The 13,118-nt window shown below is 38.7% G+C and overlaps 1 protein-coding gene across 2 annotated transcripts in view; it reads left to right on the forward strand.

The window, feature by feature from the left end:
* Positions 1 to 10,402: 10,402 nt before the first annotated feature.
* mmp16a (matrix metallopeptidase 16a (membrane-inserted)) overlaps positions 10,403 to 13,118 on the forward strand; it is a 42,376-nt gene continuing 39,660 nt past the window's right edge. For both annotated transcript variants that reach the window (XM_077624475.1, XM_077624476.1), the window contains exon 1: positions 10,403 to 10,893. In XM_077624475.1, coding sequence (XP_077480601.1) covers positions 10,768 to 10,893 — 126 coding nt within the window. In that variant the 5' untranslated portion in view covers positions 10,403 to 10,767. The remainder of the gene's footprint in view (positions 10,894 to 13,118) is intronic.

The following is a 13,118-nucleotide window of genomic DNA, read 5'->3' on the forward strand; positions in this document are numbered from 1 at the left end:
CCAGTTCTTTTAATCCATTTATTAAAAAAAAATCAAAATATTATATCTAAAATGGTCCGCCAACGTGAAATCAAGTTGACGTTAAAGTGGCCCACAAACCAACCTGAGCCTGACACCCCTGGGTTAGAGCATCGGCCTCACAGTTCTGGGGTCAAGGGTGCGATCCCAAGTCGGTCCTCACTGTGTGTACTTTGCATCTTCTCCCCGGGCTTGCGTGGGTTTTCTCGCGGTACTCCAGTTTCCTCCAACACCCCAAAAACATATACTATGTAGGCTGGTTGAACACTCTAAATGACCCCTGGGTATGTTTGTCCATCTCATTGTACCCTGCGATTGGCTGTCCATCAATTCAGCATGTTCCCGCCTGGTGCCGGTAGCTGGGACAGGCTCCAGCACCCCCCGTGACCCTCGTGAGGATAAGCGGTACAGAAAATGAATGAATGAACATTCTTTTAAAAATAAATCTATGGCTATTCGCCCAATTATCTTACAATAAATCATATGTATACTACGGACCTACCCATGGATATCGAAGAGGCAAAGAATAATATAGAAGAATAAATGCTAGTAGTGCAGACGTTTATGATTTCTTTCAGTCCATCACCTTCCAAAACAGCTTCACGCTCCAGAGGTTCCTGTGTCGTGATTGTGCCATTCAATCATGGAGCATCTAACCTGCAGCTGTCTTCGCCTCACAATAGCTATGCAGACTTCTCATAAATGACCCAATCAGACAGCTTGACTGCAGCTGTCAGTCCAAAAGGAGCAGATGGGCGACCTGGGTAGTATTAGCCTTTGATTACTCTTCTTGTTGCAATTGCCCATCACAGTTTTAGATGCAATTTTCAACTTACAGTCTTCCCTCGTTTATCACGACTTCACTTCTTTGCTATTTTTTTCTGCTACTATATATAATAGCAGAAAAAAATCGCAAAGAAGTGAAGTCGTGATAAACGAGGGAAGACTCTAATATATTGGATTGGATAACTTTATTCATCCCGTATTCGGGAAATTTAGTTGTCACAGTAGCAAGAGGGTGAGGATGCAGAAATAGGAAAGGCATTTTAGACATAAATAGATAGGTAATAAGTAATTTAATAAATAAATACATGAATAAATATATAAATAAGCATGTTGCTGAAATATATACATATATATATATATATATATATATATATATATATATATATATACACATACACACATATATATACATACACACATATATATATATATATAAGCACATATATAAATAGATACACATAGATGTACATGCATGCATACAGTAGGTCTTAACACTCTCACCATTTTTTGTTAAAGAGCCTGACAGCTGATAGGAGGAAGGATCTGCGGAAGCGCTCCTTCCTGCAAAGAGGGTGCCACAGTCTATTGCTAAAAGAGCTTCGGAGGGACTCCACAGACTCATGCAGGGGGTGGTAGGTGCTGTCCATGATGGACATCATCCTGGTCAGCATCCTCCGCTCTTCCACTTCCTCCACAGAGTCCAAAGGACAGCCCAGAACAGAGACCATATATTTAAAGTTTATAAAAATGTGAAAATCCATGCTGAAACTCGTAAGCGGAAGCCACTCTTGCTACTAGGACTCAGAACTTACGGGAAAAAAGCTAGTTATAATAGGGGTGACCCTACTTAGCATTTTTTTATTATTGCGGCTATTTCTGGTCGATATTAATAGTGATATTTGAGGGATTACTGAACATGTGGTGCAAATCTCAAACTGTGCCAGGTAATATTTACTCCCAGAATGTGCAGCAATGATTTCAGCTAACATGCAGTAGCCAGCAGCTGTTTGTCAGAGATAAAAAATATATATATAAAAAAGTAGTTTCGCTCAGTTCATCAAAAACACAATGGGAGCAATTAAGAATTATTTCATGCAGATATTACCGTTTGGTTCCTGCAATTGGGATTTATAGTGATAATGATCCCAGCGTGCCTCAAATTCATCAAATGATTCTACAAGAGGGCATGAACTCACATTTGTTCAACTGGACTGGTGGTTAGCAATTATTTCCTATGAATGCTATTAATGCGTTCAAAGAAAAAAAGAAGATAAGACACATCTCATTTATTTCTTTTCCTACATAATAGTAGTAAAATCTTTGGTCCTGCCGCCATCTTTTACCAACTGTACAAGCTCTGTTCAGATTTTTTGAGCAACAAAGTACAACTTGCACTGACCTGTAATGTTTGTTTTCACATCGACATTTAGGTTGGCAATAATTAATCATATAACGAATTTAATCTAGTAATTTAGTGACTTTTTCTTCTAATATTACTCTAATATTCTAATATTACAGCAAACGGATTGTGCAATAGTTTAGAATTTACCTTAACAGGATGTGACTCTATATTTTTATATTACTTATTTATGTTCTTGTACTGGAAAAACGCACTTTATGGAGTAGCACCACCAATTTCGTTATACGCAGCTATGTATGATGACCATAAAGGCTTTTGATTGGTTGATTGATTGACATAGTTTTGTATTGTTATGTCAATTTTATTTTATGTTTTAATCCTGCAATACAATAATGTATGATTTAATTCCCGTAGTATATTATGTCTTTAATCTCGCAGTATTATGACTTCTCTCATTAGATTACAATGTATGATTCAATTTGTGAAATATGGGGGCTTTAATCGCCCAATATTATGACCCCCCCCCCTCCAGTCAAAACTGTGCCATCAATGGCAGCCAATGAGTTAACAAGGAACTACATAAAATGACCCAAAACCACCAGTAAGTCCTGCAAATTCCCTCAAAATGAATAAAAAAATGATCCAAAAGTAACAGGAGGTGACCCGTAAGTACCCTAAAATTGACTCACTGCCTGCCATTGACAAGGATAGAGGTCCAATTCAGTTAAACTGGCGCTATAATAAACGTTTAAATAAACTGGTCTGGGCCACTTGAGATCTAAGTGGCATAAATGTGGCCCGCAAACCAAACTGCTCCAGTTTGACACCCCAGGTTTAAAACTTTCCTGACACGCCTCATATGTGTGTTTCTTCACTGTCTGGACAACCTCTATCTTCAAAACATTCAATTTATAGATAATGGCATTTTGCAAATATCTTCAGCTGTCTAGTGGAGACAGGACTGACCTTTCCAAATGAATACATCTTATTCCTCAGTTGATTTATTTGTCGTGCGGAATGCCAACAGCGGTGCTTCCGCTGGCATTTTGATAGGCTGAGAGCTGTTCATCAGGACCTTCTCATCATCCTTCCAGGGATATTGCTGACGTGCACTTTGCACTCTGAAAAACCCAAACAGACTGATAAAAGATGTCTTTCCCACCTGCACTCAACGGTTTGCAACTTATCCAAGCAGCCCGTGGACCTGATAGCTGTAGACCACATGTGTCAAAGTGGCGGCCCGTGGGCCAAATCTGGCCCGCCGCATCATTTTGTGTGGCCCAGGAGAGTAAATCATGAGTGCCGACTTTCTGTTTTAGGATCAAATTAAAATGAAGAGTATAGATGTATATTAAAATTTTGGATTTTTCCCCTTTTTAAATCAATAATTGTAATTTTTTAATAATTTTTTTCTGTGTTTTTATTTCAAAAATCATTTTGTAAAATCTAAAAATATATATACAAAAAAGCTAAAATAAACATTGTTTTAGATCTATAAAAAACTGAATATTCAGGGCTTTTAATCCAGTTCTTTGAATCCAATTTTTAAAACAATACCTAAATATTATATCTAAAATGGTCCGGGCCACATAAAATCGAGTTGACGTTAACGCGGCCCGCGAACCAACCCGAGTCTGACACCCCTGCTGTAGACCTTCCTCCTGACATACAACATAAGCACTTAGTATAAAATATCATTTTCAGTTCTATAAAACCACATCTCACCTTATTGAGCCACATTACAAAATGGGTTTTTCCATTTCCTATCTGCTGTGCAAAACATGTCTTTGCATGCTGGACAAATATCCAACGTATAATACCAAAGACTTGAAAACAGCTGCTCTACAAAATATATCATCCAATAAAACTATTATTCTAAAGCAGGGGTGTCAGACTCGGGTTGGTTCGCGGGCCGCGTTAACATCAACTTGATTTCACGTGGGCCGGACCATTTTAGATATAATATTTAGATTTTTTTTATAAATGGATTAAAAGAACTGGATTAAAAGCCCTGAATATTCAGTTTTTATAGATCTAAAACAATGTTTATTTGAGCTTTTTTTAAATATATTTTTAGATTTTACAAAATGATTTTTGAACTAAAAACACAGAAAAAATGGATTAAAAAATTACAATTATTGATTTAAAAGGGGGAAAATCAGGAAATTTAATATACATCTATACTCTTCATTTTAATTTGATCCTAAAACAGAAAGTCGGCACTCATGATTTACTTTCCCGGGCCACACAAAATGATGCGGCGGGCCAGATTTGGCCCCCGGGCCGCCACTTGGACACATGTGTTCTAAAGTGTAAGTAACGCACATGAGTTATTTATATTTAGTTTCGACTATACTTGGCGGTGGCAAGTGATATTTGCCGACGTATTACCAAAGAGGGTCGACAGTATCGGACCACTCGTCTTTAAATGTCAATCTGGAGGAATGAGAAGGTGGATCTGACCTCCTATTGCACACAAACATCAAGAAATGTGCAGTGGTTATGATATATGATATTCTTTGTAATGTTTTAATACATTTAAGGTCACGGTGAAAATACTTCAGTGATGGATCGTCGCCCTCGGTTCATTTCTTGTCCGCATCAAAATGCTGTAGAATAGAAGCTTAATGCTGAAAGCTCAGCTGTGTGGAGAATGTCACGGCAGAAAGATGAGCAATTCACTTATCGGCTGACTCCAAGCAATTATGATTGATTATAGATCCCGCCAGCGATTCACACAGTTGAGTCCTGTGTGCACAAAATTGCTTCTTGGCTTTTGGGCGGACAGCCGTCTAACGCAAGAACACTTTTAAGATGTACTTTTCTATGCAATGTCAGGTTACTCTTGATGAGTTTTATTTTTATTTAGGGGTGACTGCCATAAAAAAATACCGCTGTTGGCAAAGACACAACTTGGCTAAGTCGTGCTTTGGATGGATAAGATTGAACTCCTTAACTCCGCGTTAACGTCAACTTAATTTCACGTGGGCCATTTTAGATATAATATTTTGATTTTTTTAAATAAATGGATTAAAAGAACTGCATTAAAAGCCCTGAATATTCAGTTTTTTATAGATCTAAAACAATGTTTATTTTAGCTTTTTTAAGATATATTTTTAGATTTTACAAAATGATTTTTGAACTAAAAACACAGAAAAAAATGATTAAAAAATTACAATTATTGATTTAAAAGGGGGAAAATCAGGAAATTTAATATAATCTATACTCTTCATTTTAATTTGATCCTAAAACAGAAAGTCGGCACTCATGATTTACTTTCCCGGGCCACACAAAATGATGCGGTGGGCCAGATTTGGCCCCCGGGCCACCACTTTGACACATGTGCCTTAACTCATCTGACAGCAGGCACTGGATGACTTTATATTTGTTGGGGAGAGATTTATTCATTCATTTTCTAAACCGCTTTGTCCTCATTAGGGTCGCAGGGGGTGCTGGAGCCAATCCCAGCTGTCTCCGGACCAAAGGCGGGGGACACCCTGAATCGGTGGCCAGCCGATCGCAGGCCACACTCCTAGGGGCAATTTAGAGTGTCCAATCAGCCTACCATGCATGTTTTTGGAATATGGGAGGAAACCAGAGTACCCAGAGAAAACCCACGCAGGCCCGGGTAGAACATGCAAACTCCACACAGGTGGACCGACCTGGATTTGAACCCAGAACTGTGAGGCCTACGCACTAATCACTCATCCACCGGGCCGCCTTGTATCATTGCTTTTGGAATGTATCTCACTGAGTACTGTTCTTTGTAGACACGGCACATAGAAATGGTTGATACCTTTTATCTTAAAAGAAAGGAAAAAAACATTACAGAAAAAAACACTATCACAAGATTGTTCTCCGAGATGTGCTCCTGCTTGTCAATATCCTTTTCAATAAATTGTCTCTCAGCCATTCAAAGTTATTTCAGCAATGACTGTGGGTTTTTCATTCTTTAACAAAAGGCTATAGAAACAATTTTGCCTGTGCTGTGTGTACAAAAGGAATACCGTGCATACAGGAAACAAACACCTGGCTGTTATGTCTAGGGTTTGCTTTGTGAAATGCAATCTTGAACTTGCACTAAGGGGCGAAAAGAAATGAATATGAAAAACATGTAAGGATTTTGGAGTGACAGCTACTGCTTTACAATGGAAATCTTGGTCGCAGTTTCAGGTTAGAAGCCTGCCAATGATATATTTTTTAAAAATACCTCAGAGCTAATAAAATCAAGAAAGGCTAAGAACAAAAAAAATGCAAATTCTTAGTTGTATGTCTTTGGGCACCTTTGAAAAAAGTGTTAGAATTATGATTTAAAAGGTTTGAATCATTATTCCAACAAAAGATTAAATATAATCAGGTGAAGTAAGATAGCATCATTTATATGCATGCCATTCACATTAGTTTAATTGAAAAAAATGGTGATGTGAAAAAAAAGATTAAAAAAAGAACCAACCCAGAAAATTAATTACTTCAAAGAAAAAACAAAGTTAAAAAAATAATTAGAAAAAACAACTCTCAAAATAAATTAATTGGAAAAATATAGAGTTGACAAAAATTCAAAAACCAACCGCTAAAATTAATTATTTATATAAAACAAGTTTTAAATAAATAATTACTAATTCAAAAAACAACTCCAAAAATAAAATAATTTGAAAAATGGTCAGAGCTTTTATTTTTAAAGTGAATGCAATACACTTCCGTATAAGACGAACAACAGAACATTACTATTCAAACTAGTGAATACAATTACAGCATGGACAATATTGTTAGGGATGGAATGCGTGCATTGCCTTGGCGCTGCACAACCCAGCCTCGTTTGTCCAATTGAGCTCATTAACACTGTTATGGCATCAGTTCTGCTTTTTTTCCCCACAGGCACAAGTTTAACAAACAAACCGTTGGCCGCACTGAGTCAGACTGAGAAGAGAGAGAGTTCGCCAACAGTCTCAAACGACCTAATTCACAATTTTGTTGCTCAGTTCATTAGCAGAGATATGAGGTTTTAGTGCAAGCTGCAGTTGCATGGAGACATTCTTGTGTAGAGTGGTGTTTTCTTGACCTCTTATGCCATTATCCAACACCTAAATGGCAGATGATTGTTCAGTAATAGTGAGTTTAAAACAGCCTGCCAAGTATCATGTCAACTTCATCTCTTATCATTCCAATTTTTTACTGGATATATTTGACCTCACAGAATACCAACATTTTCACCAGGAGGATAGCCTGTCATTTTTTTAATAGTATTATTGTAATTATTATATTATTTTAAGACTTTGAATGTGTGAAAGTGATTTTGAGTGACTGGTGTCATATCAAGTGTGAGATGGGATAGTAAATCACTAAAATAATGAGGAGAGAACCCACCAAAGTAGTTAATAGCTAATTCCGTAGTCTTAAAATCTACCCCAACTCCTGTACATTAACAAACAAGGGTGTTATAATTCAGTGGTACCACAGTTCTTGACCACAATCCATTCCAGAAGGCTGTTCAATAAGAGATTTGTTTAAAATCTGAATTGATTTTTCCCATTATAATTAATGGGGGAAAAAAGAAATAGGCTTTTTAAAGCTTTAGCAAAAAAAACTCCGATTTGTTGGTACACGGTCGATTGGTCGCCGGTCTTTTGGTCGCCGATCTTTTGGTCGCCGGTCTTTTGGTCGCCCGGAAGGTTATTGATAATTAGCATTTATAAATCGTTGCTCAAATTCCCTAAATACAAACTGTGAATTACTATTTAGTAGCTTCTTAAAGGGACAACGCATGTACATACAAACTCTCATACATACACTCACACGTTGGCCCAGTGAAACTGCTCGTGGCCATTGTTGGCTTTTATTGATGCGTAGACCGTGTTGTTTTACCTTGTTTTGTCACTGGTCTTTTGGTCGCCGGTCTTTTTGGTTGCCCGTTGTCGCGGTCCGGGCGACCAAAAGACCGGCGACCAAAAATCGGCGACCAAAAGACCGGCGACGAATCGACCACACACAGATTTATTCGAAGTCTGGGATGTTCGAAAACCGAGGTACCACTGAACAACTATTAAGGAATTAGTTTTACACAAGGTTTTATAATTAAATCTTAATTTACCCTTAGTGGCATTAAATTTAAATGTTTTTTAAGTGTACTTTTCTATAACATAGAACAGTCAACACTCACAGGAGCTCCTTTTTTGGGTCCAGTATAACTGTTCCTAAAAGGCATTCCTGGGTGAGTGTGATATGAAGGGAAGTGTAAGTCCTGACCCCCATCAAACACCTTTTTGATCTAACATTTGTGACCTAGCAAATGTTTTTTTTTGCCCGTAGAAAAGTACAAAAGTTCCCTCAGAAACCCTATTATAACTATAGTAATCAGAAACATTTCACAAAAGTGAACTATTCTCCTAGTGTGGTAAATTTGTGCTGTCTGTTGACAGTGATAGTGTTCATCAAGTTATTTTTACCCCTAAATTGGCCATGTCTTAATAAATAAATAAATAAATAACACCACCACAGTTGCATGATGGGGACGTGTCATGTCTTCGTTTAATAGAGCAGCAGCAGGCGCCTTCGCTACAAAATTCTTGGAAGGAATTGCAATCATTTCAGTCATTAGCGACCGCTGCAGCCTGAAAGCCAGATGTGTTGACTTCCTGTATCATTCATATCTTATATTTTTGTATTCTGTTCATTTGATGATGGAATGCATGGCCAGTAACAGGGAAATTGTAAATCAAAACCCATGTGTTCTACATGGCTCTGGTCTGAAACAATGGAAATATCATCATATATTCAGTATACACTTCTCAAAAAATATTGAAGTAGTCTAGTTAAAATGCAACAAAAAAAAATAAATAAACACGAAACAAAGGTCTTTAATTAACCATCACTTTCTATGGTCAGATCCAAATAAATATAAATAATTTTGGAAGTCTTAGGAGCCAAAAGCTTACCTTTTAAAAGATATTGACAAATTCACTTTATTTGGAAGGGGTTTTTATTAGCAGCTCTATTGTCGCTCATTTCTGTTTCTCTCTGTCTTTATATTTTAATTTATATATTCCTCTATGTGAGGAAGCAAATGGAAGACAGACGGAAGACTTTGTTTTTTATGCTGCCAGGAGCTCCAGAAGGTCTGACCAAGAGCAGATGCAGCAGTTATGAGACAGTCATGTTTTGGAGAGGCTTTGAGTTTCTTGGCAAAGCTCAGTGCTTGTGGGTGGACCAGTTGGAATGGGCCAGAACCTTTCTGAAAGAGTATTGAAGATTATTGAGTGTGAGAGGAAATCATTAAGTAGATGGAGTGGATGTGAGACATTTTGGGGTTGAGGAAGAGGAAGTTACAATGACAAAATACATCTCAGCCAACTCACTAGTAAAGTCCATATAAAACATTAATATCGCTGTGTTACAAGGTCCCATGGGCCAAATTCTTTGTTTAATACTTTGATTATAAGCCCTGCACTTGCATTTGGCATGGTAGATGAGTGGTTAAACGTCGGCCTCACAGTTCTGGGATCGTGGATTCGATCCCAGGTTGGAACAGGGTGAAAACATTTAAGCGAGGACTGTGACATCACCCTCAGCCTTCTTACACACATGAGAGAGGCAATCCCAGCAAACCACTATGTATAAATAACATTTATTATTTTAGGCTGTTGTTGCAGACTTGCTTGTTTTTGTGTGATGATAAGATTACTCGTATAAATGTGCCCCTCCTAACTATTGCATAAAAACTTTTGCACCAGGCAGACCTGCTCAATAAAATGGCACTTGAGTCACCACTGGTAATTCCATTATTTTTACATGATGACCTTCTGAGTCTGAATGAGTTGTTTGAATAAAACAAAGCCACTTAGCACCCTCTAGCGGACATTAAGAGAATCCCAAAATGAAAGCGACAAGAATCAAAACAGTAAGTACATCCACTCCACAAATAGACTTCTGATAATAAATAAAAATAAAAAAAACACCTTGACCATCCTTACTTTTACACTTTATGGATTGTAAATGATGAACAACTCAAAGTTTGCTCTCAAGTGTATTCCTGCTATATTAATTATTGGTATATACTACATTCCCCATCAGTGTAATAAAGTTTGAGTAATAAATATGTCAAATATGCTGCATGTAGCGGAAAAGTTATACAGAATAAACAGTATAAAGTTATACGCACGATTGACACACTTGCTGTCAATTTTCGACAATTTGGAACAGGGGGGGCGGGGGGTGGGTGATGTCCGCTCGAAGCAGCGCATGCGCAGTGGGTGGGAATCGCAATTGAAAACGAGCAGCTATGCCGCGTGAGGCAAGAAGGGATCTGGAGGCTTGGAACGACAGCCGAGACACCGGAGGACTGACCCGGGGACGGCGACACCGGCAGCCGGCTGGCAGTCGTTAAGAGCTCATCGCCCCCATCTCGTCTCCGGTCGGGGTAACCTCCTCCCGAGAAGGCTAGTGACCGACCTCGGTCCTTCTTTCACCCCCCCTTCCACCCCGGTACATCGACAATGTTGCTGCTAGCCGTGTGAGGATTCATGTCTCCAGCCTGCCGTGTTTTGTTTGTATCGACTGCGAGTTGAACTTGAAGCGAGACAATAAGAGACACGCAAGCGGTGCTCACTATGATTTTATCGGCGGTGCGCGGCAGGAGATGTCTCGATAGGCGATGTACGGGGACGATATGCCTTCAGTTTTTGCTGTGGATTTTATGTGCCGTGAACGGAGAGGAGCAGCCGTTCAGCGTGGAGGTAAGAAGCGGGACATGAGCCGATAAAAATATATAAAAGACGCTTAATCGAACGGATTCAAAAGAGCATCATTTCCCTCCTATGGTCCAAATGAGCAACTTTTGTCTGCTTTCACGTGTTTTTTTGACACAGCCTTCATTGTGATTGTCTTCACAATGGTCTCTTTGTTTGTGTGAAAGATCATCCCGTTTTTCTACTTCTGATCTAAATAATTGGCACTGATTCTCTCCTCAAAAAAAGTATTTCTTTTGGTGACATAGCCCAAAATGATGCAAGATGCTCTGAGAATTGGTAAGGATGTTATTTAGATGTATATAATCAGTATTTGTACGGATCTGATTATCTCATGTCATCTCATTTTCTGAACCAATTCATCCACGGGGGTGCTGGAGCCAATCCCAGCTGTCGCCGAGCCAGAGGCGGGGGGCCCCTGAATCGGTGGGCACCCGATTGCAGGGCACAAGGAGACGGAGCACCATGCACACACCCATATTAAGAAGAAATTTAGTGTCCAATCAGCCTACCATGCATGTTTTTGGGATTTGGGAGGAAACTGGAGTACCCGGAGGAATCCCACAAAAGCCCAGGGAGAGCATGCAAACTCCACGCAGGTGGACCAACCTGGACTTGAACCCAGGACCCCAAAGCTGTGAGGCCAACGCGCTAACCACTCACTCCAACGGGCCACCCCGCATCTGATTATCCATACTTGAAATTAATGTCAAGATGAGGTAAAAAATTCATTTCAACAGTGGTAAATATGTTTTTTTAAGGTTGTTATTTTCATTTAGTACAGTTGTCATGCCAAATAAAATAACTGGCAAATAACGCTCAATATGGGCTTTGAGCAGGATAGTGAAAAGCTCAAAAGAAACATAATTATATATTCTTTGTAAGGTTCATCATCTTTCATTGATGTCTCGAGACTGTAGCTTTCCTTTGTTTCAAATCTTGAGGATTCGTGAACTCATTGTTTGTGGCACACATCCTCATCATTTTTACGTCTCTTCCCATTTGTGGGTTCAAATTTTGCATGGGTTTTCTCTGGGTAGGACAGCTTCCCCCCTTGGTGCAAAACTGCATTTTTTGGGAAATCAAAAACCAAATTGTCCATATTACTGATTGGTTTCTCGTCTTTTAGCCAAACCTAACACAATGTCCAAAGTCAGATCATCCACAACCCACATAAAAACAAGCATTACTTGTTGGAATGTGAAAAATTCTAATTCAAATTGCCCATCCCTAGTGCTTACCCTCCAAATGAGTTAAAGGAAATGCCTTCATTAGGCCTTTCACCATGTAAATATGCCACAGAAGTGTTATGGTAAATGATATTTTCAATAATAATGGACACCAGGTAAGTGCTTTCATTGTATATTGGCTGCACATCATTCCCTTATCATTGCATCTTTCCAAGCCTCCTGATTAGTTTGCTCCATTTAGAAAGTGCAATGTTTGTACTAATGCAATATGAATCAGATAATAATAATAGTGCACAATAGTCTTATCCATGTGTAGAGTCACAGTCGGGCTTCAACGCAAAGGGTTAGCACAATAGAATTGGTGTACAATATATTCATCAGCAATTGCATGACTATACAGGACAAATACCACTTAGTTATTCTCATGTCAAACTGTTAACCAGTATAAAATGATTGTATAGAGCCTCCATGAATACGTAAACATCAACCCTGCCTGTAAATTCATCAATTCTCAATATATTGAACCCATACCATGCACATATCCTTCTTGGAGCAGCTGTTGTTTTTGTTGTTTTTCTGCTACAGAGATCAATCAGTCATGTTTACAAATGATCGTTGGTCTTACAGTCATGTGCTCACATGGGCATCATGTTGCGTTTACTGAATCTCACTCAAGGAACGCATCTACACGTCCACATGATTTGCAAGTTTGGCATGCCACAATCTTCTCTGCTGACAGGCAGACCTTAGATTTAATCCAGATGCTAGAGGTTATCAATTTGAACAACACAAACAAAATAAGGAAGACGTCATCATCCTGAATATACACTGTATCCTTTACATTCTCCTATACAACCAAGGGAATATGAATCAGCTTTCTTATAAGATGTAAACAACATATGAGAGTGACTATTGGTGTCACCCGCCTACTCCCATACTTGTCTGGGATTGGCTCCAACACCCTAGTGAGGATAGGTGGAATGGAAAATGCTCTTCTCTGATCTCATTTAATTTTTGTCCTTT

This window comes from Stigmatopora argus, chromosome 17, assembly GCF_051989625.1.
Source record: "Stigmatopora argus isolate UIUO_Sarg chromosome 17, RoL_Sarg_1.0, whole genome shotgun sequence".
Classification (NCBI taxonomy): Eukaryota; Metazoa; Chordata; class Actinopteri; order Syngnathiformes; family Syngnathidae; genus Stigmatopora; species Stigmatopora argus.